This window comes from Silurus aristotelis (assembly GCF_946808225.1).
Source record: "Silurus aristotelis genome assembly, chromosome: 28".
NCBI classification, from domain to species: domain Eukaryota; kingdom Metazoa; phylum Chordata; class Actinopteri; order Siluriformes; family Siluridae; genus Silurus; species Silurus aristotelis.
The window spans coordinates 4,759,039-4,776,475 of NC_139601.1; the positions used below are offsets into that span (position 1 = coordinate 4,759,039).

Sequence of the window (17,437 nt, forward strand, 5' to 3'; positions counted from 1 at the left end):
GGGATGTTCCTGGTCTGCAGTGGTCAGTATCTATCAAAAGTGCTCCAAGGAAGGAACAGTGGTGAACCAGCGACAGGGTCACGGGCAGCCGAGGATCATCCATGCACGTGGGGAGCGAAGGCTGAAGGCAGACGAGCTCCTGTAGCTCACACTGCCGAAGAAATCGATGTTGTTACTGCTCGACAGGTCAGGACTGTTTTGGCTACAAAAGGGGAACCAACACGATATTATGCAGGTGGTGAAAATGTTATGCCTGATCGGTGTATTTCGATATACTTCTTCAGGTAAGCAGTAGCTGCCTTTGGGTTCTTATATAACAAAATACAACACTAGGCCACCACACAAGGCCACTAGGCCTTTTAAATAAAAGATGTCTTTATTTTCTAAAGCACAAATTCCAGTAATGGTTTCGGGGAATGAACAAGTAACTCAGAGACACACATTAGAAGCAGGCGTGATTGTAACCACGGCTCATATAGAAAGAACTTAAATCGTAACTAATAAGGAACATATGAATACATTTGCAAAAGGGAGACTGCTAAAAGCAAAACGGCAACCGTGCTCACGTGCGCGCCCATACACGCTTGTGCACGCACACACTAACGAAACCACTGACGCAAAAGAATTCTCTTTTAGCCCTGCAAGGACCTCAAGAGCAGCAAATGTTCGGGTAACACTTCCAAAAAATATGTATTTACAGCATTTCTTCAAGTCAAGTCTTTTTTTTTTTTTTTAACTATACAGGTTATGCTTGTTCTGTATATTGTATGTTCTTTGCCAACTACTTTTCACATTCTGACCACAAGGAACAAGTGCAGCTGATTAGAGACACCGCTCTTTAGAGAGATCATGCATGTACAAGTCCGATCAGTCGATAAACCTCGACAAGGGGAATGTTCAAGACGAATAAAGCGCTCCTCCGGTGATGCAGTCCTTTAAGCGTAGACGCCATTTTGGCCGATTGGAAAGCAGCGCAAAAAAAAGGCAGGCAAGTGTCAGAGCTAAAAAGTCTTTCAACATTATTTTTTGTCTCTTTTTTTTTTTCCCTTATTTATTTTTGCATCTTTTTAAAAAACAAAGTCCACAAAAGCTCATCACTTTTAGTTGTTGCCTGGTAAATTGATTGGTCTTGTAATTACGACCACAGAGTTAAACTTCTAAACAGGGTCGCCAAAGTCCTATATGATGAGTTCCCAAAAAGTAGGTGTGCCAAATTTTGGAGTCTTTTTTTTTTTTTTGAAGCACACCAGAGGAAATTGTCTTACATCTCTATGAACAAGATTCTTTTCCTGCACCATTAATAGGATGAGTAAACATGGAGGAGAGGGACCGAGGGAACGAGGGAGTGTACCGCTGCAGAGAAAATGGGCTTAAAACAGCAGCCGACCCTGAGGAGTCTCTGGTACAAAAAACACCACGAAAAGGCACTTGAGCAATGACAGTGCTTATCAAATAAAATTCAAGTCAAAAGATCGTATATATTTGTCCTGCTCTAAGAGTTGAAATGACACAGACGGAGAACGAGTGCAGACCTTGTTTTCTGTTTTAGATCTTAGAGTACTTAGTCTCTCGTATCAGGGCTGTCGCAATTCTCCAGACAGCCAAAGCAAAACTCACGACGAAAAACTTGCCAGTGCGGTGGGAGAAGAAAAAAAAACAAAAAAACAGAGAGAAACACACTCGCAGAAAGCAGCAATGGTCCCTTTTTTAAACTTCCTCTGTATTACAGAGTGTCTTGTGCAGGGATGCTCAGGCTCCTATGGCTCTTCGGTGAAACAAACCGAGATGCTGACTTGCTCCTGCGGGCTCCTCTCCTTGGCCCCTCTCTCATCCCTGGAGCTCCACTCTCAGTCATCGCCGCCGCCGTAGAGGTCGGCCAGTTTTTTAAAGCGCGGCCCCCAGTCATTGAGGTAGTCGTAGTCCTGCTCTTCCGAACTGGACGAGTCGAGCGAGCTGACCGAGCCGGCTGTCGAGCCGCTGCCTTCGTAATCAAACACGAGCAGAGAGTCATACGGTGGAGCCGTCGGGTCATTATCCGCCGCTCGCAGCCCCTGAAGAGGGAAAAAATCGGGCATGTTGGCAGTACGATCCATGAATAATTCTATAATCAATAGACATGACAAATATATTTCATATTTCCACAACATAGTTTGGCGCAGGAATGGGAAATTGCTATTCACACCATGCTTCGTGCATTATCATATAATCCACTTCACTGTGATTGTTTTCTAAATATGATGAGATCCACTGGCTGCTGTTTGAGCAGTCTGAGCCGCTGATTTTCAAGCAATGTTAGCTTAATTCTCTTACCAAAATATTGATTTAAAGATGAGACATAAACACATCTATTACCAAACAGCACTTGAGAAATAAAACAAATGAGCTGTCGCTTTGCCTGATAAATTTGAGAGATTTTCTTTTTCAGACAGTCCAAACTAAAGGAACATGAAGCAGCTGATCATCGAATTCTCAACAACTCATAAATGCTGTTTCTATACATTAATATTCATAAAAAAAAAAAAAAATATATATATATATATATATATATATATATATATATATATATATATATATATATATATATATATATGAACACTGGGGCTGGGGTGAGCACGAAGTCAAAGCGAAAGAAAAAATGACTGACAACACATCTGGAGCACTGTCCAGACGCAATGCTGTTCATCCATCCTTTCAAATTCAATTCAGCACTTCAATTCTGTAACACTCTGTCCTTGAGCTGTCCTTTTATAGAACGTCTTTAAGCCCAGAAGACTGTTGGATCCTGCATGATGACTTGCCTTTTGGCCTCAGAAAATGGATGATGTCTGGCCTTAAGGATCATTTGCCTTACTCCACAATGTATCTTTTATCCACCTTATACCGTCATCCAAACATCCATCTATCTACTAATCTACTGAACTTTATAATATAATCATTTATGTGTACTGCCAAGCAACCATGCATCCATCTCTCCCAAAATGTAATTGTTTATCCACACAACACTTCTTACAACTCATATGTCTATGTATCTCCAGAGATCCTTTTTCTTAAACAAAAAAAAAAACTTTTACCATTATTAATAACACACCATTTCCATTCTTATATTCTTTATAATAAAAGAAATTCTGGCCCAAAAGTCCCAACCTACATCACACCTTAACTGGACCTACATCAGTGATGAACTCCCCGATGTCTTCAGGATGAGGTATGCTGGGCCGTATTGGGTACTGGGACTCCGGGATGACTGGCCTTTCATCTACTCGCCTTACTCCCCCTGGCTTGCTCATGATGTGCTCAAGAGTCTCGGGCTGCTGCAGCTGGCTCAGGTCGTAGTCCTACAACATGGTTAAAGGTTCTGTAAGCAATCATTCTGCATGTCAAATGCATTGTTTGATTTTAAAACAGTAGGCCTGAGCAAATCTGCTCCCTTTCCAGAAACACGGTTAAATTCAGTGTTAAAAGGATATTTCAGGATAGTGTACTATATTTTGTGCATACTACACCATCTAGACAAAAGTTTGTGGACACGTGTGCTTTTTAAACCTCCCATTCCATATTTGCCCATTTGTTGTTATAATAACCTCCACCGTTCTGAGAAGATGTTCCACTAGATTTTAGAGTGTGCTTGTGGAGATATGTGCTAATTCAGCAACAAGCATGCTAGTAAAATCAGGTACTGATGTAGGGTGAAGAGGTGCAGTCAGCACTACAATTCATCTCAATAGGGTTGAGGTCAGAGCTCTATAGCAGGCCACTTAAGATCCTTAACTCCAACCCATGTAAAGCATATCCTCATGGTGTGCACAGGGGCGGTGCTGGAACAGGTTTGGGTCTTCTACTTCAAGTAAAGGAAAAATTTAATGCTACTCAATCTGAAGACACATTACTTATACATTTGTTTGTCTCCAACTTTATGGAAGTTTGAGAAAGAACCCCATATTGCTAGAAAAGTTAGGTGTCCCAATACTTTTGTCCATATTGTGTATCTTAAATACATTGTTTGCCGTTTCTCAGCATACAGTATTAGAGAGAACGGTAGACATTGTCCTCGTTAAGTTCTTTCTATAGAAATCTTCATCTAGGTCATTCTAATTGTGATATGGTCTGTGTGTGTATGAGCCCAACCTGATCCTCCTCTCCTCCTCCTTCCTCGTCATATTTCAATATGTTGTCCCTAACATCATCCTCTGGGTCAATGAGAAGAGGTTTGGTCTGTCGTTCCTTCTCTCTGCGCTTCATCCACACTACGAAAAACAGCACCATGCCTGTGGATAGCATTTAGAAAGAGCCAGGTTATAATGCACTTTATAACAGGCCGTACAACAGAAATTTCAATATTTTCTTTTTGATTGATGGCGTGTCTGTCTTTATTTTATATTTATTTTTCTTCTTTTTTTAATCACTGCTACACATATCAGTTATGACTTAATATAGTAGAAATCAAACTCTATTAAATTAGTTACTCCTCAATCCATCCATCCTTGTAGTGCACTCTGTCTTTCAATCATCCACCAATCCATCCATTTTACTGTCAAACATCAATCCACACACCATGGCATTTTTCTCTATCATTTATCCATTTACCTATCCACACGTGCACTCCAATTTCAATCAACCGTCAATTCATCCATGATTATTAAAATAAATCATGTCATTAATACTATATAACCCATCCATCCATCATCCGTCCATCTATCTGTCCACCCACCCACCCACCCACCCATCCGTCCGTCCGTCCGTCCGTCCGTCCGTCCGTCCGTCCATCCATCCATCCATCCATCCATCCATCCATCCCACCAACCCATCCATCCACCCACCTTCCCATCCATCCATCCATCCATCCATCCATCCATCCATCCATCCATCCATCCATCCATCCATCTATCCCACCAACCCATCCATCCATCCATCCATCCATCCATCCATCCATCCATCCATCCATCCATCCATCCATCCATCCATCCATCCCACCTACCCATCCATCCACCCACTTTCCCATCCATCCATCCATCCATCCATCCATCCATCCATCCATCCAGCCATCCATCCATCCATCCATCTATCCATCCATCCATCCATCCATCCATCCATCCATCCATCCATCCATCCATCGAACTACATGTACTTTATATACACTACATCTCCATATACACTTCATGCCTCTCTACTAACAGTCAAATCACTCACCAAATCATTCCATATAATCTATGAGTGTTGGATGTACCACATGTCTAAATAGTGTGGTGTGTTAAATCATTCCTCCATCCACATTTCGGTCTGTCCTTACACAGTTTGTGTGCACTGTGTGATCCGTTCATGTATCATATCCATTCATTCAACACACTGTTCTATTGATCCATTGTATCATTCACCCACTCAGTCCCTTACTTACTTAACAAGATTATGATACAGATGAGGATGGCGATGATGGCGCCCGTGCCCAGGCTTGCAGATGCCACTGCTCCGAGTGAAGTACAATCTCCATGCTCATCGCAAGGACACACCTTAACCCTGATGATGGAGCGGTTTGTTAAGGGAGGGTTTCCCGAGTCTGAGACCAGGATGGGCACGCGATACACACCGGCCTCAAGGTATGCGATCCTCAACCTGAGCTGAGCATATTCACCTAGAGAGCAGACACACACACACATTAATGGGTGGCTGAATAGAGAATCAAACCCAATGCTTCAGGATTACCAATTGCACATGTTTAGAATTGGGATTATACAGGGATATGATTGATGTATTTATTATCTGGTGCAAGATGTGTATTGTCCCACACTGTCTTGTGTTGTCTTGTGTTGCCTGTCTGTCTGTCTGCACTGTATATGTGTATGTTTTGAACACGTTATTTGTTCATTCTGAATCATATATATGTATTTAGTTATTATATGTCATGAATTTTTATACACATTAGATCCACAAGTGTATGTCTTTTTATACATATATTATGCATTATTATAATAGATATTATGTATTTTTACCTGGGAAACTGAGTGCATTGTCTTTTAAATATCATTTAGGTAATTAAAATATAAAGTATAGACAGTGTGGTACCTTAATGAGTTTTTAAGTACATTACATTACTTTTCCCGTAAAAAATCTACCTAAAAATGGGCTTTGCATTTCTATCAGGGAAATTTATGAGCTTTCCCTTACCGAATGTTCTAGTTTTTTAAAAAGCATCCTACCATTCAGACGTGTAACGGTCCAATTGCGACGAACAGAGGGAGGGAACGAGGGCAGCTCGAAGACATATGGTCCAGCATTGGGCTCAGTATCAGCGTCCGAGGCCGTGATGTTGATCCTGGAGTTGGGTCTTGGCCTCTCACACAGCTGGGCCTCTCTGGGCACCAGCACTGGTACATTATCATTTACATCAATCAAATAGATCTGCAGAGTCCCTGTTCCTGTGGCAGGAGGAGAGCCTGGGCGAGATTGAAAGATAGATATAGAGAGAAAGTGACAACGAGAGGGGGAACGTCAGATTCTGAGATTAGAGGTGGACAAGCTTTGGTTTTGAGGTGATAACCTTGCTTTTGAGGTGAGGAGAACATTTGTTTAAAAGGCAGAGGAAACGCAATGACTATCTTGTGCATCTCTGGTGGCCTTTGGCAGAATGCACCTAACACCACCTTGCAGACTTGCAGGTTTTTTGATATTACAAAGCCTCAGCCCTGCTCATCATATTGTATTTGATACTCAAAATACTGGTCAGAACTACTGTTTATTATGCTGGATTACACCCTGGATGGGTTGCCAGTACACACATGTATCACATACTTTCACACCTAGGTGTAAAATAGCATAAATATTTGGCTATGGCATTCATCATATCTATTAATAGGCATATTTTTGGAAGAATCCTGGAGCCGGGACCTGTAAAGCAGCAACACTGCCCTCAAATTAAAACTAGTTGAAAAGTAACTTAAAATGGCCGAGAATACAAACACAAAGATGATGGTGGAGAAGAGGAAATATGAAGAAAAAAAAAATAATCAAAGATGCAGATGGAGATAAAATGAAAGGGAAATTGAGGCTTAGTATTGAGAGAAATGTGACAGCTAAGGTGTTGATATAGTGCTTTACACCCTGCATCACTTTTAAAACCTTCCTTTGGTGACAAATATACCAAATGAAACGATGCATAAATATCTTGCATGCCTTTTTATTTATTTTTTCTATTTTTATAATCTTTAATGGAGACGTGTTCTTACAGACGACATCTCTGCAAAATGACTTTCCTAAAGAAAACAAATGCGTCTGTTCCCCTTGGTTGAGTCTGACGAGGACAAACAAACGGGGGGCTTTATGGAAGCCTGGTGCACACTCACAAATCTACTTCTTCCAACATGAGGGAAATAAGATACAGATCGATTCGGAGTAATGGTCTTGTGCAGATATCCGTCAAATGCTGCCTGCCACCATGCATCGAGGGGAAATTTTGTTTAAGTCACACAGAGTGGTGGGTTGTGTGCAAGTCACTCCCATGTCATGATGTAACAGACCGGTTAACAAAGCTTTCTGTTTAGAAAGCCATGACTTGAAAGCTACTAGAGTGAAGTGAAGTCTGTTCACCCTGATCAGCAATCTATTCGTGAACCTTTTTTTCTTTCGGCCAGGAGGAAGGGGCTAATAAAAAGATATGGCGGTCCTGGCTGGTGGCCGCAGACAAAATGAACTTGCAGGTACGCCTTGATTGCATTTTGTCTACACTTGTGTTTTGTGTAAGGTCACCATGGAGGAGTGGAGCAAATAAAGCCAAAAATCCAATCTCGTCAGAAAACGTGTGCTTGCAATTGTTAAGGGGCTTCCAGTCAATTGGCTGTTCAAAGCTTGCTGAAGCCTTACACAGAGGGATGGCAAATTGTTTTCAGCTGTCAAAAATTGTCCCATCAAGACAATAACGACATACAGTACATCTATAAACATCCCTACGATGACTTACCGTTATCTACAGCCAGAAAACTCGCTTCATACACGTTATTTTTCACGTAAGGCGATTCTCGATCCAAAATGGCTGTCGTCGTGATCTGCCCGTTTGTCCTGTTGATTCGGAGCCAGTTTCCAGGATCGGACAGCTTAGAGTACCTAAAACATTAAACGCAGAATTGTACTTTCAAACAGTAGGTCATGAGTTTAAATCACAGCATCACCAAGCTACCACTACTGGGCCCCTGAGCAAGACCCTTGACCCTCAACTGCTCAGTTGTAAGTTGCTCTGGATAAGGGCGTCTGCCAATCACATCCGCTTGTTATTATTATTCTCCTCTTCAATTGTCTGCTACAATATGGTGATCCAAGAATAAAACATCAAACATTTTCTTTATAGAGTGTGTATCAAATCAAAAGCACACAATCAGAACCAGCAGAATAACAACAGTGAATAGCTTAATATAAGGATCTGTAGCAATGCAGAATTTTTCACCCTCAATCAAATATCAGCACTGACACATTATTATTTTACAGGCTACTGAATAAATGATGTGCTGGTACTTCTCAGAGACAGTCAGAGTTTGCTAGTGGCAAAATGCCCAAGGTCAGACAGATGTTCACAATTTGTGATGGGTGGTGTTTAATGTCTGGCGAATAGAAAAATAATTAGCTTATCAATATAAAAAGCATATTTTAGAGCCCCTCTTAAAAAATGTACTGTGGTTCCTTCTGCCAAAAATAATCAGGGGTTTTACCAGCGAAGGAATAGTAACAAAGTAAAATTAAATACTTGAACAGAATCCAATTTTTGTCCTTCAAAGTGAACTACTATAGTACATAAAAGATAAATAGACCTAAAGAGTTAAATATCAATAAAGAGTAAATTCATCAAGTTTCAGTAAAACTGATTTGCCAAAAAAACCCTAAAAACTTTTTAATCATTCAACTTATTGACAAACAACAGCCACATAGTAGAAATATACCTTGGATGGGTGATCAACATGCCTGTGCACACATATTCTTACATTTATTCACACCAAATCCATCTGCCAGCATGAATTGTGATTAAAAACCCAGAAAACCAGGAGTAAACCCAAGCAGACAGACTCGAACCATGGACCCTGTGTGGAGGCAACACTACTCGCAAATAAATAAAAATTTCTAAACTCAATTTTCGGAGGTAAGTGTACAATTGAATGATTTTTTTAACACATGTATGTAAGTCCTTACGTTTCTATCACTTATTCCGATGCGAGAAAGTTTTTTTTTTCTTTGGGAGAAAACCTAGTCACATCCACATGGATATTTGACCAGGATCAATACTGGAAAGGACACAATTGATAAAGTGACGAGACACACAGGGGGAACGTGGATGGGTACTTGGGACCAGTTTAGCTCATTACCATGTGACCTCTCTGCCCAATTTCCTGACAACCAAACACAGCAGGGACTAAGAGGAAGTCGATTAAAAAGAGGATTTGCCAACTTCTACTTAACTGCAGATGGCAAGGTGGATCACAGCTGGAATGAAAGGTGGGACATGCTATACTAATGAGCACAGCTGAGAAGTCTGAATCTGTAATGTATGTTATAGAAATAGAGACTTTTTCAGAAAAAGAGTTGTTGAAATTTAGTTCAATAAGAAAAATCTAGTGTTTTTGGTTTAGAGGTACAGAAGATGATTATAGTTTATTGCGTAATATCTGTTAACAAAACATTAACATATTAAGTCATTTATTTACATCGATGCAAAAAACAACTGCAAAAACGTATTAGTTATTTAGTAATATTATTATTATATAATATTTTGACTGTTGCTTCTAATGTCAGAACTTCTGTCCAAAGTTATGTTGTGATAAAACAAAGTTGTGTCCACATACACTATTGGAAGGATATTGTACATTCATTATTATTATAATTTTAAGTTTTATACTGAAAAAAACTGGACAGTGTTTGAAGAGATCTAATAGAGACCAGACCCGACACATGTTCATTAAAAATAGCTATTATCAGGAGCTACTGGATACAAACAGAGATGCTTTGGTTGGGTCAAGATTTCTAGAGGGATTCCAAAAAAATCTGGAAGGCAAACAGAATTTCTATACATTTTTTTCAAACTATATTGTAGTGTATTTTATTCTTCTATGAATTTCCTATCAGGATGCCATTTTCTCTGTGTCTTTGGGGTGGAACCACATAAATGATTTGGTTATATTATATTCAAAAATACTTGCATACAGTTTCTCTGGACTTCATACTGCTCCTCAATCAAGACACAAGGTAATTTCAAGGTAAGACTTATATCTAACTGAAACATGCCTCGGATTTTAGCCTCATGGCCATAACTCAGAACTGTTCCAACTGTCTGAGAAATAAATTCTGATGTGGACAATTTCAGTAATGCCTTGTTCCATGCATTACGCATTACTGAACTCCTAAATGATTACTAAATTCAAAAAATTTATCCAAGAGCTGCTTTTGTAATCATAAAAACTGTTCTGCACTCTTGTATGGACTCTTACTCACAATCTGCTTAAACTGAACATCCTTTTAATACACTTTGCTCTCCTACACAAGTGTACTTTAAAGATTTATAACTCAATGTCACTTTAAAGAGCACCAGCTCCATTTTTATGGTCTGGTTCCTCTAAAAAGATTCTTCTGCATGTCATCGCAGAGTTTTTCCTCAGCACTGTTGCCTCTGGCTTGCTTAATTTTATATATATATATATATATATATATATATATATATATATATATATACAGTGGGTACGGAAAGTATTCAGACCCCCTTAAATGTTTCACTCTTTGTTATATTGCAGCCATTTGCTAAAATCATTTAAGTTCATTTCTTTTCCTCATTAATATACACATAGCACCCTATATTGACAGAAAAACACAAAATTGTTGACATTTTTGCAGATTTATTAAAAAAGAAAAACTGAAATATATATATATATATATATATATATATATATATATATATATATATATATATATATATATATATATATATATATATATATATACCTTTGTGAATATAATGTATCTACAAATAAATATTTATTTAACTGTTCGTTTCAGTTTACAAATCTCAGTGTTATAGAATGGAAAAAAAAAAATGTCACTGTTCATTTGATCATGTAAGGCTTCACTGGTAAGATTCGCAAATGTTAGGAGGCAAAGTGTTACCCCTGTGAGGCATCACCATAAAAAACAGCCTAAAGCCCATAAAAGAAAAGTGGGAGAAATGGCTGGAAATTGGATCTGCTCTCTGTTCACACCAGAGACAAAATACTGTCAGATGGATTGTGTAGTCAATACATGATGCATCATTTATGAGAGAATCTGTACCATACTCTGCAAACACAGCAGAGCATAAATAGCAGGAAAAACACAGGTGTTAATGAGGTTCAAGTGCATGAAGCATGATTTATAACAAATTCACAGAAATTTCACAGTATTCAAAATCCCAGCGATTTTGAATACTGGTTAAATAATGTTTGCATTGCATACTTTTGGACGAGCTATGGCAGTAATGACTCACGCTTTGAGAGTGCTAGAGGCTCGTGCCTTTCAGCCGAAAGCATTCCGAGCTTTGAGTGGAATGAAAATAAAGCCTTGAGGTCCTCGATTGGGATAAAGCGTAAACTAAATTACTTTTATTATTTACTTACAGATAATCCACTGACTGAGCATTTCTAGCGCATGCTCTAGACAATATAACAGAAACCCACTTTGTGACGCAAAACAATTGTACATAAGGCTATGAAAAGATCACAAATATGTGTGTTTATTCTTATATAATGGAGTTAGCGCATGGAGATATAAACGTTCCAAGGGCAAGATAAAAAAATACTGTACGCGCCTTTGTAAGCAAACTTCCAGTGGAATCTTAACCTTACAAGTTGCTTCAACTGAATAAGGTCATGAAAACTAATAAGATGGAACAGGGAGACAGGAACACCTTCCTAGGGATTAAAGTAAAGGTCGTCTAGCATATGTATTCCTGTGGCAGACTGGTCCTGGTGCCAGAGTTTCTAGACTTGCATACTGTGGCTCCTGTCTTAAAGGTTAATTAATATACTTAACCAATTTTATGTCCTTATATTCCCATAATATGAAAAGACAGCTGGAAGAATGACGCACGTGCACTTTTTAAAGTAACCTAATACAGCTACAAGGAGATCAGTATATTTATTTTTGGATTAATATTCAGATCTTCAGAGTGAGATAGTCAAGGTCAAATTTTGTTTACACAAGCAACAAGTGTGGGGCCATGTCTTGTTTTGTGTACATTTTCCAGCCTTCATTTTGCCAAATATGTCATTGAAAATAAAATTTAGCGCTTTTACCGAATGTCTTGAATGAAAAAGGTGGTGCTGAGTTTTCCCTTAGATGGCATAATAAACTTAATGTAATGTTTGGGATTATGATAAGTGGTTCCTGATTTTGGAGAAAAAAATTATCTTACTTTGTGAAAAGTTTCGATTTGGTAGTGTGTGACATTGGAAGCAAATAGAACTAATAAAACTGCAGCAGTTTTCACAGTAAAAGGCTGTAAAAGAGGGTAGTTTTTCATAACTGACCGTCAAAGTTGTTTTGCTCTTTCCATGTGTAACTTTTTACTGTGAAAATCAACCAATTTTAACCGGTTAAAACTATTATAAACACACAAAGTTGAAGCGGAGAAAACACACACACACATGCCCTACCTGACACTCTGTTGAATAAATCGGTCTGGATCCTGAGCGGCGAATATGGTGAGGGTAGTATCAGCAGGAACTCCCTCCTCAAAGCGAATAACTTTGGGGTTGGAGGGGAAAATGGGAGCCTCGTTCACATCCAACACGGAGATGGTGACTCCCGCTGTGGATGAGAGAGATGACGGGATGCCACTGGCCAGATGGGCCTGATTAGATACCACCACGGTCAACATGAAGGCGCCGTTCCTCTCATAGTCCACTGGCTAAACACACATGGAATGCAAATGCAGTGAGATGAAGGAACTAAGCAACAGCAGGAGACCACACTGGATTTAGGAGTGTCAAATCTTTCCTAATTACGTCCCTTAAGGAAGCTTGTTTTTTTATCTGTGTGCATGTTCACAGAGATGCAGACCTGTGGCGAATCGTGATTCTAGATCTAGGTCTCCAGTACTTTTTCTAAATAAGTACATCAGTGTGGATGGCACAGTTCACAAACATGTAGCTGCCTCAATAAGAAATAAAAATGCACTTCTGTATAATCAGAGATCGGTCAGTTTTCAAGAATTCAATCTCTTTAGTTCCAGTTAATATGTTAGAATGCAACTACTCTCAAAATACTATACTCTGAAGTATGATGTTTTTAAAAAATTAACATGATGACAACCTTGACCACTGTGACTCTGCCGTCATTGGTGAGTTCGTCCGTGCGGATGGTGAAGTGGCCCATCGAGTCTCCGCCCACTATTCTGTAAACTGCGTTCCAGTTGGGCGTGTGAGGCTGGTCCCGGTCTCGCACAGTCAAATTGGCCACGATTACACCCACTGCATTCTCCGGCACCTCGCCAAGGAACTAGACAGAGAGCGAGAGAGAGAGAGAGAGAGCGAGAGAGAGAGAGAGAGAGAGAGAGAGAGAGAGAGAGAGAGAGAGAGAGAGTTAATACTGATAGAGTAATAGTTTTCATCAACTGGTGAAACAAAATAGAGTCGTAATCAGTATGTTGCAGTTCATTCTAGCGCTCAGAAATTCTACAAACTATTAAATGCAGTACTGAAATTTCTTTTTCAGAACCATGATGGTTCAGAAAATAAATAAACGAACAAACAAGTTCCTGCAATGCTTAATATTTGCCAACGCTTGAGCCTTTCAGTCTAGCTCGCCAGAAAAATCTGGCAGATTTTCAAAAACCTGTTTGCTCATCTCTCCATGTTTAAGTTTTCACATCCTCGCCTTGCACTGCCTCACTCTGATTCACCACCTGCCACTCACAGCCATGTGGTGAAGCTCGCCTTAGTAATATGTACCGCATAAAACACATACAAATATATCTGCTTCTTACACACACACACACACACACACACACACACACACACACACACACACACACACACACACACACACACACACACATTATCACTGTCCACAGCTGCTTGTTAAGCTTCCGTAATCTGGTGCTTGAAGGAATTACCATGTGTGTCAGCCACATGCTATCTACTGTAATGGCTTCATCATGTACAAAGACTGCTTCCAAACTTTCTCTATAACATCACTGACTGACACACACACACACACACACACACACACACACACACACCCCCACACACACACTTGCCTTAGTATCCTTATAAGGACTCAACCGACATGAATGCTTTTGTACTCCATCTAACATTAAAGCAACTCCGCGGTTCCTCTGATCCCCATGGGAACCAGCCCAAAGATGTTGAGATATTATTATCCTTGTGAGGACATTTGATCACCACCAAGATATAAAATCTGCACTGCAAGAAAACCCAAAGACCGGAAAAAGACATTTGTAAATATTCAGCTTTCCATTTCAGTTGAGCATAAGCCCAGTGATCTCCTGCCTGACACTAGTAGAAACCCCTAATGTTCTTTTATAGTGTTTGGTAACCATCTCAAGGTTTGGTGGTTCTGAAATGCTTTTCTACTCACCACAGTTGTAAAGAGTAGTTTTCAGAGTTACAATAGCCTTCCTGCAGTCTGAACCATTCAGGCCCTTTCTCCTCTGACTTCTCTTACTAACTAACTGAATAACTAATTCTTTCGGTACACAGAACTTTTGCTCACTGGATATTTTACTCTGACATTCTGACATTCCTAAACCAGCCGGGGTCACAGTTACAGAGATCACATTTTTTCTTATTCTGATGTTTGAACATTAGCTCAAACTCTCATTCAGTATCTGCGTGATTTTATGCGTCACACTGCTGAGCAATGACTGGTCGTAAAAAAAAAAAAAAAAACCTTACTAGGAATATAGAGTGCTAGAAATCTACTCAATAAAATTGCGAAATGATCTGAAGAACCAAGCAGCATAAAAATAAGCAGTAAACGCTACAGAAAAGGCTGTGAATAAAAATAAAACGTGTGCTGTGAAGTGGAATTGTTCACGTTAGTAATAACGTGTTGGTGACTCGAAATTGGATATATCTTAAAAGTCTAATTATCAGCCAACACACATCAGGAGGCAGCAGTCAAAACAGATTTTCACTTCAGACGTAATACATAAAAAAAAGATAAATAAAAAAAAAAAGATGAAAGAACTTTTTTCAAAATTTGTCAGCAGTAAAGGACACAGAGATCGAGGGAATGAAAGCAAAAGAGAGCAAACACTGGAGGCATGAGAGAGAGAGAGGGAGAGAGAGAGAGAGAGAGAGAGAGAGAGAGAGAGAGAGAGAGAGAGAGAGAGAGAGAGAGAGAGAGAGAGAGAGAGAGAGAGAGAAACAGTGGGAAAGTGTGCCAGAGAATGGCTAAAATAGAGCAAGCTAAAGAATTGGTGTTGGTGGTGTGTTGGGGGGGTGATGTGATGTGATGCTCACTGGCCTTAATCATGAGCCCATCAGAGGATTCTGCTGTCCCGGTGCTGCTGCATGCTGTCTGAACAACACACTAGCACTACCTGATAAGCAGAACACACACACACACACACACACACACACACACACACACACACACACACACACACACACTCCCAACCTGCCAAACAGTCACACACAAACTCTGCACTGCGTAGATGTAAAGGGCATGCTGTGGCAGAGATAAATTGTAGCCTCCAAAATAAAAAAAAGAGCCAGCTCTCCAAAAGGGAAAGTTGCGTCAGCTCTACTGTCTACATTCAAACAGCAAAAAACGAGTCCATTTTGTGGAACATAAGCAAACACTTGTTGTGTCTATGGCACCTGGAATGGTGCATGCACAAGTTTCAGAGTTGTAGTGATGGAGTTTTATACAGATAACAATGCCGTCGAACACTGAAATCCTAGGAACTTTTTTTTTTTTTTTTTTCGTGATCTCGACATGATGAGTTGTTTTATCGCGACTACATTTTCTCATGATATGGACATAACGAACATTGTTTCCTCCTGATCGTCCACATGCCCGCACTGGGAAAACAACTTTTGTTATGTCGAGTTCACGAGAAAACAAGTAAGGATAAAATATTATAACGCATGGCCTGATAGCTTCAGCGTGACGTCTGTGAGCCGTATGTGAGTTTTACTTTTAGCACAAGGTCTTGACTTTTGTTTAATTAGACACCTGGGAAAAATTCATAAAGACCTGTATTGCTACACTGTTGAAACATAAAAAAAATCTGGTTATTTTTTACTCTAATTTGTATAGCCTGGATAACAAAGGTGAAACAAAGACACATTTCTATACCACAATAACTCTATTAGTAGTTTTATCTGCTACATAAATGAATACATGAATCTGTTTATATTAATACGCTTGTTCCGTTGTCGTATAATTTCTATAACAACTCATCCTCAGGGACTAGTTTGGCATATAGTCATTGATATCTCTTTGTGACATTTTTTTGCGACATCACCCTAACATTTATTGAATAAAGTTCAGGAGAGGAGTGAAAGCTTTCTGGCTTCTCAGTAAAATGTAAAACTGTGGTATTTTTGGTCTCTTTTAATTATAATTGTTAAAAAAAGAAAGATTGGTGAAGGAATCTGGATATAGCTGCTATATACAGGTAGAAACCTGTTTTCACAGACAACATTCAATTTATATGAAATGGCTATGAAAAAGTAGAAAGTGCGACATATTGCTCATTCATCAAAAAGGAGTAAGAGGAACACACACAGGAGAAACTGCCACATATTTCCACCACTGCTGCTGCTGCTGCTGAGGAACATATTTCTCTCAGTCTAAAATGAATAAAACATACAGGTGCTTCTAAAATCAAAACCAATAGCCCTGCTTAGTTTACATCCCCTTGAGCAGTAGCCCCTAATGAGCTTGCTACGGTTTCTCCACACCTCAGGGAAGGATGTTCAAACCTTCTGGCTGCTGTCATATGCAAATACTTACTGATCATATCAGTGGCAAGACTGTGACAAAAACATGGAGCATTTATGCGAACGAATAGCAGGGCCTTTGGGTTTGCAGTGGTCTTTAATGCGAGTCTAAGGGGGAAAACGTGGGCTAGCTGGGTAAAGGACAGAGTAAGAAGGGCAGAGTGAGATCATTCAGTACTACCGTGTTTTTTTTTATTCCGTAAAAACGTAAGGGTAGCGCACTGCCGCGCCATTGCACAATGCCTTTGTTGTTAATAATGAATCAAAGCTCGTACGCGGGTCAACGGGTTTTCCGCATAGAAGCGCAAAAGCTAAGTGAACCTCAATGTGGACCACATCTGTATTCATGGGTGAAGTATTTCTTTAACACGGTAGGAGTAATGTTGAGCGCGCCTGACTTGTGAGTCATTCGCAGCCTACGTTCCTTCGCCCTCTCCGTCTCTCTTGCTCTGTGTTTGGCAAGCTGG

General features: G+C 39.7%; 1 protein-coding gene across 8 annotated transcripts in view; it reads right to left on the reverse strand.

Annotated features, from left to right (window-relative positions):
- Positions 1 to 357: 357 nt before the first annotated feature.
- cdh4 (cadherin 4, type 1, R-cadherin (retinal)) overlaps positions 358 to 17,437 on the reverse strand; it is a 490,519-nt gene continuing 473,439 nt past the window's right edge. For 5 of the 8 annotated variants that reach the window (XM_083534056.1, XM_083534054.1, XM_083534053.1 and 2 more), the window contains 8 exons: positions 13,309 to 13,494; positions 12,651 to 12,904; positions 7,949 to 8,091; positions 6,192 to 6,428; positions 5,393 to 5,626; positions 4,126 to 4,265; positions 3,156 to 3,335; positions 358 to 2,051 (listed from right to left, as the gene is read on the reverse strand). In XM_083534056.1, the coding sequence (XP_083390182.1) occupies positions 1,848 to 2,051; positions 3,156 to 3,335; positions 4,126 to 4,265; positions 5,393 to 5,626; positions 6,192 to 6,428; positions 7,949 to 8,091; positions 12,651 to 12,904; positions 13,309 to 13,494 (1,578 nt within the window). In that variant the 3' untranslated portion in view covers positions 358 to 1,847. The remainder of the gene's footprint in view (positions 2,052 to 3,155; positions 3,336 to 4,125; positions 4,266 to 5,392; positions 5,627 to 6,191; positions 6,429 to 7,948; positions 8,092 to 12,650; positions 12,905 to 13,308; positions 13,495 to 17,437) is intronic. The other 3 variants (XM_083534055.1, XM_083534059.1, XM_083534060.1) reach the window with 1 other exon arrangement.